The 16333-nt window shown below is 37.4% G+C and overlaps 1 protein-coding gene across 3 annotated transcripts; it reads right to left on the bottom strand.

The window, feature by feature from the left end:
* Positions 1–1537: 1537 nt before the first annotated feature.
* LOC134316571 (tubulin monoglycylase TTLL3-like) lies at positions 1538–6521 on the bottom strand. Of its 3 annotated transcripts, XM_062996971.1 has the most exons (10): positions 6410–6521; positions 6006–6134; positions 5716–5830; positions 5541–5606; positions 5092–5281; positions 4680–4828; positions 4289–4523; positions 3762–4197; positions 3474–3680; positions 3211–3345 (listed from the first exon to the last, which is right to left on the bottom strand). In XM_062996971.1, exons 1-10 carry the CDS (start codon positions 6410–6412, stop codon positions 3286–3288), a joined length of 1590 nt encoding a protein of 529 aa, XP_062853041.1. In that variant the 5' UTR covers positions 6413–6521; the 3' UTR covers positions 3211–3285. The 3 variants fall into 3 exon arrangements, with proteins under 3 accessions (XP_062853038.1, XP_062853039.1, XP_062853041.1); XM_062996968.1 differs by having other exon boundaries at positions 1538–3680; XM_062996969.1 differs by lacking the exon at positions 6410–6521 and having other exon boundaries at positions 1538–3680; positions 6006–6168.
* Between the last annotated feature and the right edge of the window lie 9812 nt (positions 6522–16333).

Here is a 16333-nt window from a genome sequence, read left to right as displayed (position 1 = left end):
GCTGTCTTTCCTCTCTTAAATTTAAAAGTTCTCACCTATTTGTACATTTATATTTTTGGCATTTTGCAGATGCTTTTATCCAAAGTGACTTATGCCAAGTTCACACTACACGACTTTCAAGTTGTTCAGATCTCTGTACAGTTCACACTACACAACAGGATCTCTTGCAATTGGGAGTATTTTCAGTCGTTGTGTATTTCACACTACACGACTGATCGGCAAAGGGGGTTTCACACTACACGATCTACCATCACGAGGAATCACAGGCGAGCCTGTCTGTTTTGTCACAAAAACACACACTAGAAGTGACGAGGGGTTTATTGATACCACGTCCAAAAATGCACGTCAACAATAAGCGAGCAATCAAAGCTGTTTGTGCGCTGATGTGCAGCGTAAAATCAAGATGAAAAACTAAATAAATCCGAGTGGATTGGGCTACGCGACCAGCATGCATTGCCTGTTCTGTAGTGAGCTGGAGGTTAATAAATATTGGTTGCAATGCTCTGTTGGTATTATGTTTTGTCGAGAAAGATAAGGTCAGAAATACTGTAAAACGTGTGGGTGTGCCGATGTATTCTAATAGAAACTATATTATGCCCCTGTCCCACGTTTTTACAGCTCTTCCCCAGCGTTTCCCCTCACTCATATCTTGCGTTCTTGTTGGCTGTAGTTCGACATAGCACTCATTGCCAGTCGCCCAACTAATCCAGATATTTAGCATGCTAGATATTTTTCTCAAGTCTGCTAGCACTTGGCAAGCTGCTCGGATTGAGTTGTTGAACAGTTCACACATAGCAATCGAGAGCCGAGTTTTGATCCCCAGACGAACGCTGAGTTGCTTCCGAGCTGCCACATCTAGCGGCGACTAGTCAGCGAGCGAAAATCAGGGCAAAAATCATGTAGTGTGAACTAGGCATTACAGTACTGTGACATTATACAGTCTAAGCGATTTAGGGTTAAGGGCCTTGCTCAAGGGCCCAACAGTGGCAATCTGGCAGTGGTGGGGCTTGAACCAGGGACATTTTGATTACTAGTCCAGTAACTTAACCACTGGGCTACAACAAAAAAATGTGTACAAATTCTGTTACTACTTTACAACAGACTACTGCTTATTTAAGCTGAGCACTATTTCTATTTTAGATTAGATTAGATTAGATTCAACTTTATTGTCATTACACATGTACAAGTACAATGCAACGAAATGCAGTTTAGAATGCATATATTAAAAGTTTTTAACTAAATAAACATATTTTAGAATGTTGTATTGCTTTTATCCATTGATATGGATTACTCACATAGTTTTAGCCTTAGATCCTAACCTGGATGCTTATACTTTTGTTTTAGACTTGTATAAGTTTTAATGTTAATACTCTTGTATTATAATAATCTTGTATTATATATCATCTATAGCATCAAGTAAGGAATTGCAGCCAAATTTGGATAGTGGATAGATTGCTTTAAATTGCCTCTGCTAAGTTGTTGCCCTGTTCAGAGTGTAATGCTGTAACAACACTGACCACAGTAAACCACTCAGTGAAATAATTTATATCATTTATTTATACATTACATTTACATTTTCTTACATTTTCAGCATTTAGCAGACGCTTTTATCCAAAGCGACTTACACAATGAGCTGAACACGATGAGCAATTGAGGGTTAAGGGCCTTGCTCAGGGACCCAACAGTGGCAACTTGGTGGTGGCGGGGCTTGAACCGGCAACCTTCTGTTTACTAGTCCAGTACCTTAACCACTGAGCTATCACTGGCTATTTATGGTATATACAATAATTTGTTATTAATTTATTGATGTTATATTGATGATGTTCATTCATCGTAGCACCTGTTTCGTCTTCCTCTTCCTGCCAGCCATCCTCTGCTGTCTTGCGTGGTTTGTGTCCATTTTCTAAGGTCGTTTTCAGGTTTTTTTTATTGATGTTGGCCGGCTTCTGTTGCCACATGATGAATGATACCAAAAACATGCATGTAGTGGACAGATTGCTCTAAATTCCTTCTACGTTCATGTAATAAATACAAGTATAGAAGTGGTGCCAGTGTTAAGTTGTTGCCCTGTTCTAGGTGTAATCCTGTCACAACATTGGCCACAATTGACCACTCAGTGAAAATAAATTATATCATTTATTAATTGTTGGTATGTACAGTAATTTGTTGTTATTTTATTGATGTTATATTGATGAGATCTTGTTCTTTCCACGTAGCACCCCTGTTTCTTCTTCTTCTTCCTGCCAGCCATCCTCTGCTGTCTTGCGTGGTTAGTGTCCATTTTCTAAGGCCGTTTTCAGGTATTTCTTTTTTATTGACGTTGGAGCCAGCTTCTGTTGGGGCGGCACGGTGGCTAAGTGGGTGGCACTGTCACCTCACAGTGAGAAGGTCCTGGGTTCAATCCCCGGGTGGGGCGGTCCGGGTCCTTTCTGTGCGGAGTTTGCATGTTCTCCCCGTGTCTGCGTGGGTTACCTCCGGGTGCTCCGGTTTCCTCTCACAGTCCAAAGACATACCACTAGGCTAATTGGAGACACTGTATTGTCCCATAGTTACCTAGCCGCTGGGATGCACAGAGCAGTGCATTGTAGTGCCGGTCCCAAGCCCGGATAAAGAGGGAGGGTGCCAAATCCCCCCCGCGACCCCTAACGGGAAGAAGCCGGAAATGCCGACCCCGTAACCGAAAAACGGGACAAAGGCTGAGGAACAAGAAGAGGAGCCAGCTTCTCTTGCCACATGATGAAGGCACTCTTTTTTTTTTGCTGTATTCAGGTCTTATGGCCTTTTAGTACAGTCTTACTCTCAGACATCCAGGATGCAGTATTTATGTAGCTGATGGTTGCTTTTTCATTCAGCATCCTGTTGCAGCATTTAGGTGGAGGGCAGGGTATTATGGCAGCAGTCAAATGTTGGATACCTGAATGGTACTGTCTAAGGGTGTCAGTCCTTGATGTAGTTGAGGGAAGTTCAAGCAAGCAGCGTTTAGGTGGAGGGCAGGGTATTTTGCCTGCACCTGACTGATGCTGTCTCAGAGGCACTTGATGCTTTAATCTTCTTCTATAAGCATTAGGGACGGTACTCTGAGCTCCACAAAACTTTGCTGGCAAAACACTGCGTTCAGATTCTGTTTTATTGTCACTTGAGGTTGCTTGATGAACCACCTTGTTCATGCAGTGTTCGGATGAAAGGCCAGTCATCTTGACTGCAGCACCTTTTTCCTGATGGAGCTGAGTGACAGTCAGTGATGAGGTCAGTGATGATGTTAAGCGAGGCTCAGTCACGCAGCGTTTAGGTGGAGGGCTGGGAATTTTGACTGCTGCTGTATTTTCCTCCACCAAAAGTTGCTCTCTGAGAGTGGTAGGCACATGAGGCTTTAATCTCCGCCCATAAACAGGGTTGGCACACATCTTCACTGGTGAAACAGTGAAATCAGATGCTGGTTTCTGGTAAATTTTAGTTGTTTGCTTAACTGGCACCTTATTGCGTTGTTTCGGCAGAAAGCTGGCCCTCTCTTCAGCACTTTCACTTTTCATCCCTTTCTGGACCTGAGTGATATTTCTTGATGGAGACAAGTTATGCTTAGCCATGCTTGATGGTTTCTTGAGGGGAGGGGAAGGTTGCTTTATACCAGCACCGTTAATGAGGATGTTGATTCCACGGTATAGTGGCATTTTAATTTCATCCTACAAAAAAGTGATAATTAGTATTTAATGAAAAAAAATCCAGCTTCTAAAAATCAACAGTATATTTCTGCTTTCACAAACCTGTTTGTGTATAAGCTCAAATGCTCCAGTGTGAGCTCTTTTGTTTTCCTTTCGGTCCAGTACAACACGTAGCGTGTCCTCCAGCACTTCTGCACAAAGCTTGGCCGTAACAGAGGTAGATGGATCCATGGCTGGACTGGAATTAATCTCAATGAGCCAGGGGCACAGGTCCTCTCCAAGCATGAAGTCGGCCCCGTACAACTCAAAACTCCCGTTCCTGGCTTGCACCTGATCCTGAGCCGTCTTCAGTGCATGAATGATTGCATTTTTCATGCCTGGAATTACTGTGCTCCTCCATTGGTCTGCCTTGCCCTGACTTGACAAAAATGATTGAAACTGGTGACAACACCACATGCTTTCCTTAGGAATCTCAGGGTGGAGCAGCTCAGAGGGATTAAAGTGCTTCTGGATGGAATTATTGCACAGGTGTACTGATCTGAATCAGAAAGAGAGAAAGAACAATACAGAGTTAATTTGTGGCAAATTTAAAGAATTTAAGAGCATAATATTATTCTTTGTGCTCGTACCTGTCAAGTTTGTCCAGTGAATAGGGCTGGGTGGAGAAACGCAGGTAGCAGTTGTTATAGAACCACACTGTAAGAGGGTTCCAGTTAGTCACCAGGAACCACTGGCGTATGTCAAACTTGGTGCCATGGATTAGAAGCGGGCGCTCTATATATTTTTGCACTACAAGTCTGTTACTTTCTTTCTTATTATGCACCATTTTCAAGATCTCATCCAGTTGTTTACTGCACATGATGCCTAAAAACAAACAAAAAACACACATTTAAATAAAGAAAAAAAAAAATTACCTTTTCTAATCCAAAGTATCATATCATATATATCATAACTGCAAGCTTGATTACTCATACATGGCTACTTCATATGTATCTATAAGATTGCTGATCAGATACTGACCTCTTCCACGAGACATAGCTGCTGGTTTGATAATCCACAGGTTTTGGGTCCCGTCGATTTTCAGCTGTGGACTGAACTCGCGTAGCCTATCCAACATGGCCTGACAGCTTTCCATGTAATGTGCACTGTCCTCGATTTTAGCCCCTTTCCTGAAATACAGAGAAACTGACACATCAAGCTTGCTGTTCAACAACAAAACACCAAATGATTAGGAAGGTGCTTTACAGACATGTAAATCCTTGTAACGCCTTGCAACATCTGATGCATTTTAATATATTCTCACACCTCCAGACATTTACATTGATAAAAAAATTAAGAAGAAGTGAATAACACTCTAGTCCAAGCTTCCCAGTACAGCAATAAATTATAAATAAATAAAGGAAAATGTGGTGAAAAATAAGGTGAAACTTACTGGACAGCCAGGTAGTAGTTGTGAAGAAACTCGGACCACTGCTCCTCGGTCAATGTAAAATCATAGACGTTGTCAATGTCCTTATGTTCATAAGTGTCCAAGACGTCCTGGCACACCTTTAAAGCAGTGTCAATCACTTTGGAAGGGATCTTTGTCCGGGCTTGGTGAACAATTGATCCATTCTTTTGGCCTGCAGGAAGAAATACCCTCGCTTGTAATTGATTTTTTGTAAATCTAAATACAAAAAGGCCCTCTGCCGCTACAGTTAGTAAAATGTTTGGGTTAAGAGAACCTACAAATGTACTTTTTTATACTGTGTTTGTGTAACACATGAATACTAGGTATTTTGCTACTCTTTCTAAAAACTAAATAAAGATAAATTCTCATATGCTGGGTATAAATATATTACGATAAACATAATCCTTTTTTGATTAAATGGGATCACTCACCATTTTCATTTTCCCTCTCCACAATAAACTGAAGGAGGCTGACACAAGCTGTTTTCCTGAAGTCCTCTACAACAGAACAACATTAAAAGGGTTGGATACCCCTTAAAAGCACAACCTGACTTGTGCTTTCACACCTATAGCAAATTTAAGAATTGAAATCAGAGAAAGTGCTTACCAATGAATGCTCGCTTCTCATTTTCAGTTTCAAGGTTGTAGCATCTTGGAAAGAATATGTCTGGATCAGCCGCATCAAACCAATGCAGATTTCTCAAGCTGTTACACAAGCCCGCCTAAAAGAAAAGGAATATAAAGTGCAAACTTTAAAAAATGAATTTTAATTGACTATTGTGCTGTTGCTTTTTAAGAGTAGTTTAAAAATCAGTATGTCCACAAGGAATATTACTTGGTCAAGAGAGTGCATGCTATAAGCAGTTTAAATGACAAAAAACCCTCCAGAGGTCACACCTTGGTAGTAATGGCTCCAGACTTTTCAAAATGACTGGTTATCAGCTTCTTTGAGGTTGTCTCGGCATGATTGGATCTTGTCTTTACTGTCCAGTAAAAATTTGTTGGCACCTTTCTGACCATTCGAGACTAAAAAAGACAAAGGAAAACAGCAACATAAGCATCGGGAAAAGTCTGAATAAGTCAAAGAAGGGAGCATTGCAAACATTGCATTCTTTTTAATCTAAATTAGAAAAAGTCCAATCAATTTAATTGATACAACAACGCATTTAGTGTATGTTCAGGACTGTTATTGTCACGATTATTCCAATTTCTTAAATATCTGGTGGTCTTCAAATCAAGACTGAAGATATGGACACAGTAAAACTTTTATATTGAAGCACACAAACAGTTTACTGTCTTACCATGAGATTGTGGATCTCATCATGGTCTTGAGTTCCTACTTTTTCTAACACAAAAACAATTAATACACAGAACAAAACATGGCATTTACAGTTGTACTCTTACATGAACAGAACCGTCTCCACTGATAATTATATAACTGTATTACCTGTTGTACCATTTACTGTAAAGTGAATAAAAGCTTTATTCTTACCTTCATTATTGTCATTCTCATCATCACCATCATCTCCATCATTACAACCCTTACCTGCTTTACTACATTGTTGCAGCAAATGATGGACTTGTTTACCAGATGATGGCTTTTTAGATGTGGTCAAATACCTTTCAACCCATCCTCTTTTTCTCAGTCCAGCACGTATTGCAGGGTAGTGACCATGGATGGAGAATATCTTTTTTTGCTGATAGAGGGAGGGTTACAAGAGAAGTAAAGTTAGGTGTACATGTTTAGTAAAAGTGGACATGTGAAATATGTTTAGGACAAAGCAAAAGTATGAGCTATACTACTCTTTACCTTAACCGCCTCTTCCACCAGCACTTTGGCTGTGTGAAACTTCTCCTGATTAATAAACTGAGAGTCCAAAAGAGTAGCTTGTTCCATTGCTTTGTTTTGAAAGCTGCAAATAACAGAATGTGATAACTAATTGGGAACATATTAGTCTTTATAGTCGTATTAGTCTGTGTTTTATTTTACTGTAATACTTGAAGCACAATTTCATATTTACTGTCTGCCTTCTACATAAACAGGTAGTTTAAAAGCTCCCAGGAGGAAGAGGTTGATTAGCTGTAGTCAATAATAAACTTTCCTATTACAATTTATTTTCATTTATTTTCATTTTGAACCTATATTTCTTTTATTAAAACATGTTATACAGTGTACAGCTATTACTGTTTAAGTTTTAACAAAAATCATTAACGAAAAAGAGAAAAACTCACCGTCAAGTGAATCGCAGCTTGAAGTGAACGAAATGTGAAGCTGCTCTGCTGGTGACGGAGATACACTGATAGTGTGAACCCTAAATCTACAGTTACGTCATAATAAGGAGAAACTGAGTGACGCGCCAGACATTCCAAAGCAAGAAAGCGGATGATCAGTCTGATCTGGTCACCTGCATTTCCACAAGCAATAACAAAACAATATAATAATAATAATAATAATAGTAATAATAATAAAAATAATAGTAATAATGATAAAAATAATAGTAATAATGATAATAACAACAATAATAATAATGATAATAACAACAATAATAATAATGATAATAATGATGATGATGATAATAACAATAATAATAATAAAATAATAATAATAAAATAATAATAATAATAATAATAATGATGATAATATCAACAACAATAATAATAATGATGATAATAATAACAATAATAATAATAATAATCATAATAACAATAATAATAATGATAATAATAATAATAATAATAATAATAATAATAATAATAATAATAATAATAATAATAATAATAATAATAATATTTTACTATAGATGGAAATGAAGCTGCTGTGCTATTATTATAATATGCCAGCGGCTCATGTTGCACATGCTGCGTAAATTAAAAGTCATGAATTCATTAATTTTTTCATTCATTTGGCTCTTTTAACACTGCTTTATCCAATTCAGGGTCGCAGTGGGTACAGTTCACTGGGCAAAGAACAGGAAACACCCTGGATAGGTCGATAGTCCATTACAGGGCAAACACACACTCTCTCTCTCTCTCTCTCTCTCTCTCTCTCTCTCACACACACACACACACACACACAAACACACACACGGGGAGAACATGCAAACTCACCGTGCCACCCTAAAACACAACAGTATAAATAAATAAATAAAAAAGTTTTTCATAAGTCATGTTTGTAATATTCTCCGCTAGATGGCGCTCTACACCATTTTTTGACTAGACATTTTATTACCAGTGGGAGCTCAACTAGGCTTTTTGCCACCAAATTATGTTTATATTTGTAATGCAAGCAGCACACACTAATGTAGGAGTCGCAAAATGTTCTATCCTTGTTTCTTGTCTGTGTGGTTTTGCATGTTCTCCCCGTGTCTGCGCTGATTTCCCTCGTGTAATTCGATTTACTTCATCTTCTAAAACATGCAGAAGTGGAATTTTCTACTGTAATTCACACCAAGTATAAGTGAGTAAGGAGATTTGTGAATATGTGGTGCCTTGTGATGTCCCAGCATTGTCACACTACATAGAATATATATATTTATAATTTATGTTCAATTACATTTGTAAAATGAGGCAACATAGGTTTAGCAATAAATAAAAATTAAATAGTAATAATACCACTGTTAATGTTATCAAATAATTAAAATCCAATACTGTACATTTGTACTTTAGTGATAATTAATTTAATTCATAAACAAACACAACCTGATTACTGTTTACTTTGATAAACTTACTTACTTATAAAATAATGTTACATTACATTATTTAGTTATGCTTACTTCATTCTGGTCAAAGTCATGGTGGGTCCGAAGTCTGTCAAAAACATTAGGTGTAGGGTAGAATACAACTTTGACAAGGCATCATCCATGCTTACCAAGGGACAATGGATAAACATGCCAAAAACTGATGTTTGCGTATTATAACTATGTATAATTGTGTAATAATTGACATATGAAAATAACTCATAAGAATTGGATGATGATTAAAAAGAGAAGAAGAGGTAGAAGATGACAATGGCATGGAAAAACAATGAATAACAGGAGAAATAACAGCCAACATTTCTGCAGAAAACTTGCTTTGTATTTGCTCTACCCAAGGGCCACTTGTTTAAAAAGGTTTATAAATGAAACATCAGTTTTTATACCAGACTCAGGTATTCATATGTTTTAACAAGTTGTCTAGATTAGTACAACCTGTTTTTAAAACCAGAAGTACAGATGAACAGGTGGTTGGTTTAAGAGCCTCAGGCTCAGACATTAGTGCTTTGCGTACGCATTGTTTGCTTTCTTCAAATGTAAAATGAAGGGCAGCTGAGTTTTCTATTGATTCAGAGCTCTGCTTTTTTGACTGATCATAGTATAATGACTGGCTTGTTGACTCTATCACTTTGAAATTTATTCTTTTGCGATATAGAACAGGTGTTATAACAGAGAGACACCTCCTCTTAACACAACTGCCCCTCTGCATAGCTCACTATGTAGAAAGTACCTAGTCATATTTTTATTTTTCAGTGTTTAGGTTTGTGGGCATTAATATGCTCTGTTTTGTAGCCAACAAATTTATTGTGAATGTTATATGGAAGAAAGCTTAAATAGTTTCTGGTACACCCGAATAGAAGAAGGTTTACTAATAGTGGATGGCAGTTGGTAGTAAAAACTGATAATCAGTACACATGGCAATACACTAACATTCAATGTTATTAAAAGATTCTTTAACTGCTTTTTAAAAGAAACGTCATGTGGCGCAGCATGTGGCTGTATTTAATATAAAAGCAGGATGGTTTCTTATAAAATGCTGTGTAATGGCTCGATGGTTACACACATTCTGGCCTATTCTGACCCTGTTCTATACAGACTGAGATTCCTCCGGATTCCCAAAATGTTTTCACAATATTTTGTATGGTAGATGGGGAAAGACCTAAATTATTTGTAACTTAGCGTTAAAATATTATTTTTTAAGTGATTGACAGCTCTCTCACAAGTAAAACACAAAGTGAGACTATTGTTATTACATGTAAATTCCATTTGGGTTGGCACAGTGGCTTGGTGGGTAGCACTGTTGCCTTACAGCAAGAAGAAGGTCCTAGGTTTGATTTCCAGGTGAAGCCTGGGCCCTTTCTGTGTGGAGCTTGCATGTTCTCCCTGTGTCTGCTTGAGTTTCCTCCAAAGACATGAAGGTTAGGTAAATTGGAGCTACTAAAATGCCCTAGGTGCGAATGTGTGTGTGTGGGTCTGCCCGGTGATGGACTGGCGACCTGTCCGGAGTGTTTCCTACCTTTCGCCCAGTGAATCGTACTTACTGTGACCATTCATGAATGAATGAAATATCTCAGGCAACTACAAAGGAGTGTAAAGTATTTAGCGGCATCTGGATGGCAGTGCCTGATTGGTTTATTGGGTGTATAAAATATCTGTCAGTTAGTGAAATTGTGTATTGTATGTGCACCATGTAGCTGGCTCTTTAAGCGAATGTAAGTATGGATGCATAATGTTAAGACTGTGTGTTGGACCTTTGTTTGAGAGCTTGAGAGAAACATCTCCAGTTTTCCTCCTACTCCACCTCCAAGGCTGCATTCCAGGGAGGGAGATAGAGAGACATGGAGAATAAAAAAGAGGGAAGGAGAGAGACTCCTCTGTGTAGGGAAGGTCACTCCCAATGACTCGTAATCACAGTGCTCTATTGTCTCATGTACAATGTTTCGACAAATGTGATGTCATAGTTTGTCATTCTCTGAGCTGGCTTGTACTTGGTAATAAACCAGCACTGTGTGTGTGCATTGCAATAGACATTGCTACCACACAGACAAACTCATTTTTTAGGGCAAAAGGCAAACAGTTTTCACAACCTTGCTTTTCGGTTTCCACATCTCTATTCTACTCAGTTTTCCTTGAATTGCACCACATGTACCCAGTTATTTTTAAACAGACCTCATACTACTTTTTTGTGTTTTTAAACACAAATAAGGCATAGTTCTGCCAGAGGTGCTGCTGTATGACATTCCTATTGAGGCTTTTTTCTTATTGGCTGTCATTTGTATATAATTTGCATTGAATTTGAATGGCAGTTGAAGGGTTTTTTGTGCTTCCCAGTTAATTTGACAAGGCATGCAAACTACACTTTCTCTTTTTTTAACAAGATATTAGATTTCTTTAGACTCTTTCTTGGGGATGGTGGGGTTGCAGTCTTATGTTAAGCAAAGTAGTTCATATGAGTGTAAAAGAAAGAATAGGTGATTAAACAGCATTGCTTTATAGTTCATAGTTTGGCCACTTTATGAAAATTAGTCTCTAAATAATGCATACACTGTATGTTCTACTTACAAAACAATTAAAACTGATTCAGGTTCTGTGCTGGTAATAACTACAAACCCCATTTCCAGAAAAGTTGGGACATTTTCTTAAATGCAGTAAAATAAAGAGTCTGTGATTTGTTAATTCTCTTGAATCTTTATTTAACTGACAAAAGTAGAAAGATAAAAAATTCCAGTGTTTTCACTGATCAACTTAATTATAATTTGTAAATATAAACACATTTAGAATTTAATGCAACACATTAAAAAAAAGTTGGGACAAAGGTATGTAGCTCTGTGATCCATCACCTTTCCTAATAGGCTTAGAGCCTATGCTTACAGAGTTTTTCATGCTTTAGGAAATAAGGAAAGTGGAATTTATCTCTATTCTTGGTTAACACAAGGCTTCAGCTGCTCAACAGTCCATGGTCACCTTTGTCTGATTCTTCTCTTTATGATGCTCCATACATTTAGATCTAAACTGCAGATAGCACACACTCTGTGTCTGTGAAGCCACACTGTTTTAGTGCATGCAGAATGGGGCCTGGCATTGTCTTGCTGAAATAAACATGGACATGGAAACATGGAAAAGACGTCACCTTGATGGTAGCATGTGCCTCACTAAAATCACAACTTCTGCCTCCGGGTCAGTGGTACCTTCATACATATGCAAGCTCAGGTGTTGTGAGCACATAAGTCTAAAGGATACTAAAAAGAGAATAGATAATTGCCTTGCACAAACAAGAAAAATGATACAAAAAGACAACAAATGCTTTTAATGTTTCTAAAGATACAGTTGGAAGCATAATCTGCAAGTTCAAAGTTAAAGGGATACTATTATCGGCTTCCACCAGATTCCTAAAAGGCAGGTGGTCAATAACCCTCAAGTGACTGCAAAAGACCTGCAGCTAGATTTGGTGGCAGCATTCACTGAGGTTTCAGTTTGCACAGTAAGACGGATAAACATTGAAGGTCTGGCTTGGATTTAGAAAAAGTTCTGGAAAATTTGGGTGTGGCCAACAGAATCACATGATTTGAACTCCATAGAACATTTTTGGTAGGATTTAAAGAAGGTGGTTACAGCACACAAACCCAAGCATATTAGTTAGCTGGAGGCAATTGTCCATGAGGAATGGGCTAAGATTCCTCAGGAATGATGACAGAAGCTGGTGTCTGGTTATGCATCACTTTTTAACTGCTCTACTACGTAAGTATGCCAGTCATAAAAGGGGTTGAATAATTCTGAGACAGTATTCATTCAGACATAAATACTTAAAATATATAGTTATTACTTATACACTGATCAGCCATAACATTAAAACCACCTCCTTGTAGAAGCACTTTTTGAAGTTCTACAATTACTGACTGTAGTCCATCTGTTTCTCTACATACTTTAACCTGCTTTCACCCTGTTCTTCAATGGTCAGGTCCACCACAGAGCAGGTATTATTTGGGTGGTGGATCATTCTCAGCACAGCAGTGACAATGACATGGTGGTGGTGTGTTAGTGTGTGTTGTGCTGGTATGAGTGGATCAGACACAGCAATTCTGATGGTGTCCACTTACTGTCCACTCTATTAAACACTCATGTAGAGCATGTAGAGAAACAGATGGACTACAGTCAGTAATTGTAGGACCACAAAGTGCTCCTATATGGTAAATGGAGCTGATAAAATGGACAATGTGTGTAGAAACAAGGAGGTGGTTTTAATGTTATGACTGATCGTTGTATAATTATTTACTATATAATAAATATAGTATAGAATAAATATAAAAGTATAGAATTAATTACTGTCAACAGAAATGTTTGTGTGTTTCCTAAATATATTTGTAAAGTATGTAGAAGAGAAAATAAGGAAATTTAACAGATGTGTAGGGGCCCTGCCCCCAAAATATCACTTTGAATACCACTGATGTAAATTTGAATACCACCAGTATAAAGTAGGAGACCTGTTCTCCCAGGTATTCTTTAAAGAGGTAAGTATTTAGACCTTTTTTAAAGAATGAAAGACAATATGAACAGTAGATGTAAACCCATCTGTTCACTGCTAGCAGTCATGCATACATAGAAAATAAAATTATGTAAAGTTAATTACACATTAAGCAGTGCTACTTAATTGATGTAAAACATAAATATCTTAAATCTAAACATTACATTAATCATATAAGCAAATATAAAAGTCTTAAATGTAAGTATAGATTAGTTATAGTTAGTATAGTCAATAGATTTAAAAAAAACCCTATTAGGATCAACAATACCAATTCTGCCAAGCATACTGGTGCCAGAAGGCTGTTATTAAAAGCATCTAAGTAAAGCTATCCAGTGTGTAACCAAATATTCACACAATAAATTTAAATCAGAGAAAAAGAAATACAGAGTTCTTTAAAATACAAGTAAGGATTTTATTTTGTCTGAGATAAATCTCAGATAATTGAGGTAATTTGGTAAGTGGTTGATTTATATACCCTCACTTACAATCTTTTATAATTAATTGTCTCCTTTTGTTTTTGCCTTGACTGTGTTCAGATAAAATCCCTTTATTATATTCTACCCTTTGGGAAATGAATTTCTCTATCACACACCCACTCATGTGTAGACCTATCAGTTTTTCCTACTACATTACACTCCATCATATCAGTGTGTGTGTGTGTGTGTGTGTGTGTGTGTGTGTTGGGCTAGAGCTGGCAGCAGTTGACCAGTTACTGTTTCCAACACACAACTGCAGTTTGTTAGTGTCACCAGGGTAATGAGGTGAAGATAAAGAAAACATAGCAATTTTCTCCTATTTAGTTGGTTCAACTATGTTAAAGCAGTGCTTTATTAATAGTGCTTTTGGCTGACAACAGAACGATAACAATTAAAAGATAAGAATAAAGACTGTTAGGACGCTGCAAACAACACAGTCGAAAACTGTTGTGTTTTAATCATATGCATATACATTATTATCTTATGATATATAAAACGATTGACAAAAAACTTGAATAATTAAATGAAGACACTTAAGTTCAGATGTTTCAAGAAAGGCATACTGCATGATACAATAAAACAGTGAATTCTAACTCACTCTGTGGCATGTATGCAATGCTGTAAAAAAAATTATTCACCTCCTTTCCAATATAATCTATTTCTTTTAATATTAAACAAGAATAAGCCAAGTAAACACAAATGTTTTTTTAATGATGAATTCATTTATTGAAAGAAAAAAAAAATTCAGTTCACAAGTGGGTTCAATTTCACTATCCACACCCAGGCATGATTACTGCCAGACCTGCTAAATCTAAACATCTCTTAAATAAAACCTGTCTGGCAATGTAAAGCAGTGTAGGTCTCAAAAACAGCAAAAGATCCCACATTCTAAAGAGATTCAAATGCAGATGCAAAACAAAGTCATTTACCACTGTGGAAAGAGTAACAAGGCCATTGCTAAGGCACTGGGACTCCACTGAACAACAGTGAGAGCCACTATCCACAAATAGAAAAAAGTTGGAACAGTGGGGAACCTTTCCTGGAGTGGCCGGCCTAGCAAAATTTTACCAAGAATTTATTAACAACTGATCCGGGAGGTAATAACAGAACCCAGATGAACACCTAAAGAACTGTAGGCCTCGTTTGCTTCATTTCAGGTCAATGACCAAGATTCCACAATAAGAAAGACACTGTGCCAAAATGGCATGTATGGGAGAGTAGAGTAAACTCAAAAACAAAACAAACACTTGTCTCACAAATCGGGGAGGGCAAATACTTTTTAATAGCACTGTACAAAATTTAAAAATGGCTCAGGATGTCAATTCTAGATCAACAATGCAAAAGGAAATGTGTATGTGAGAAAAAGTTATATGGTCAGATGAGTCATCCTTGATTATATTCTCAAGTGAGGAAGTGCATTTGCGGTTTGGTGGCCTGTACCATTCTAGTAGTGTACACCAAAACAATGGTAAAGGCTTGACTGCTTTAAAAGGTGAAGTAATTTTGAATAATCACCTTATTAACAAGGCGGAGCATTTTATTCTTAATGGGACTGGACTCCGCCAGGATGACAGAACGTCCCCTTCTACTGAGCAAAAGGTGTCACTGAATGGCTTGATGAATATAAAAATGATATTAATTCTATGCTCTGGCTTTTACGTCACTAGATCTTATTCTAGTAGAACATCAGTGGAAAAGTTATAAATGGAAGTTATTCATTGCTCCACAAAACAATGATCAAAATGCTTGTTATGGAATATCTTTTAAATAAATAGTGTTTTATTTAAAATACCAAGGCACATTAAAAGCTGTTCTGGTGGCGCAAGGTGGCCTTTACTAAGACAACTTATGCTGTCAGAGAAAGAACAATAAGTGACCAGTGGTGTAAACAATCCAGGAGATCTTATCTTTTCGAAAGTCCCAGCACAAGTCTCAGTTTCCTGCATGCATAATGATAGTGCTGATAGTGGGAATAGTGAAAATGGTGCTAGTGATGCTTCCATGCTGTGAGAACCTGTAAAACACAGACATTTTACTGGCCTGGCTATTATCCTCCGTATCATTATAATCAGTTATGTGATTATCTGCCACCCACAGAGAAAGAGAGAGAGAGATTGAGAGAGAGAGAAAGAGAGAGAGAGAGCAAAACAGAAGTGTTCTAAATTTAGTGTGAGCTGGGCTTTTTTCTTTCTGTCCATATAAAGCACTGTGGTGAAATTGTTGTGTGTGTGTGTGTGTGTGAGTATTCCCAGCTCTGCTGGTCTATGTCTAACAAGTGATGCAACCACGGTGTGTTCCAATATGCTTTATATGCTTCATTTTCCTTGCTGCATAAAAATATATAATATCATACTGTTTATAATCTTATATAAAATATTTTTTCTATTAATTCATTACATAATGAAAGATATTTAAATATGGCATGATTAAAATAAAGTTTAAGAACATAAAAGGGTAAGCAAGTGGGTGTAGGAA

This window comes from Trichomycterus rosablanca, chromosome 6 (assembly GCF_030014385.1).
Source record: "Trichomycterus rosablanca isolate fTriRos1 chromosome 6, fTriRos1.hap1, whole genome shotgun sequence".
Taxonomy (NCBI): domain Eukaryota; kingdom Metazoa; phylum Chordata; class Actinopteri; order Siluriformes; family Trichomycteridae; genus Trichomycterus; species Trichomycterus rosablanca.
The sequence above is the reverse complement of the archived record's forward strand: the minus strand, read 5'-3'. Positions and strand labels throughout refer to the sequence as shown.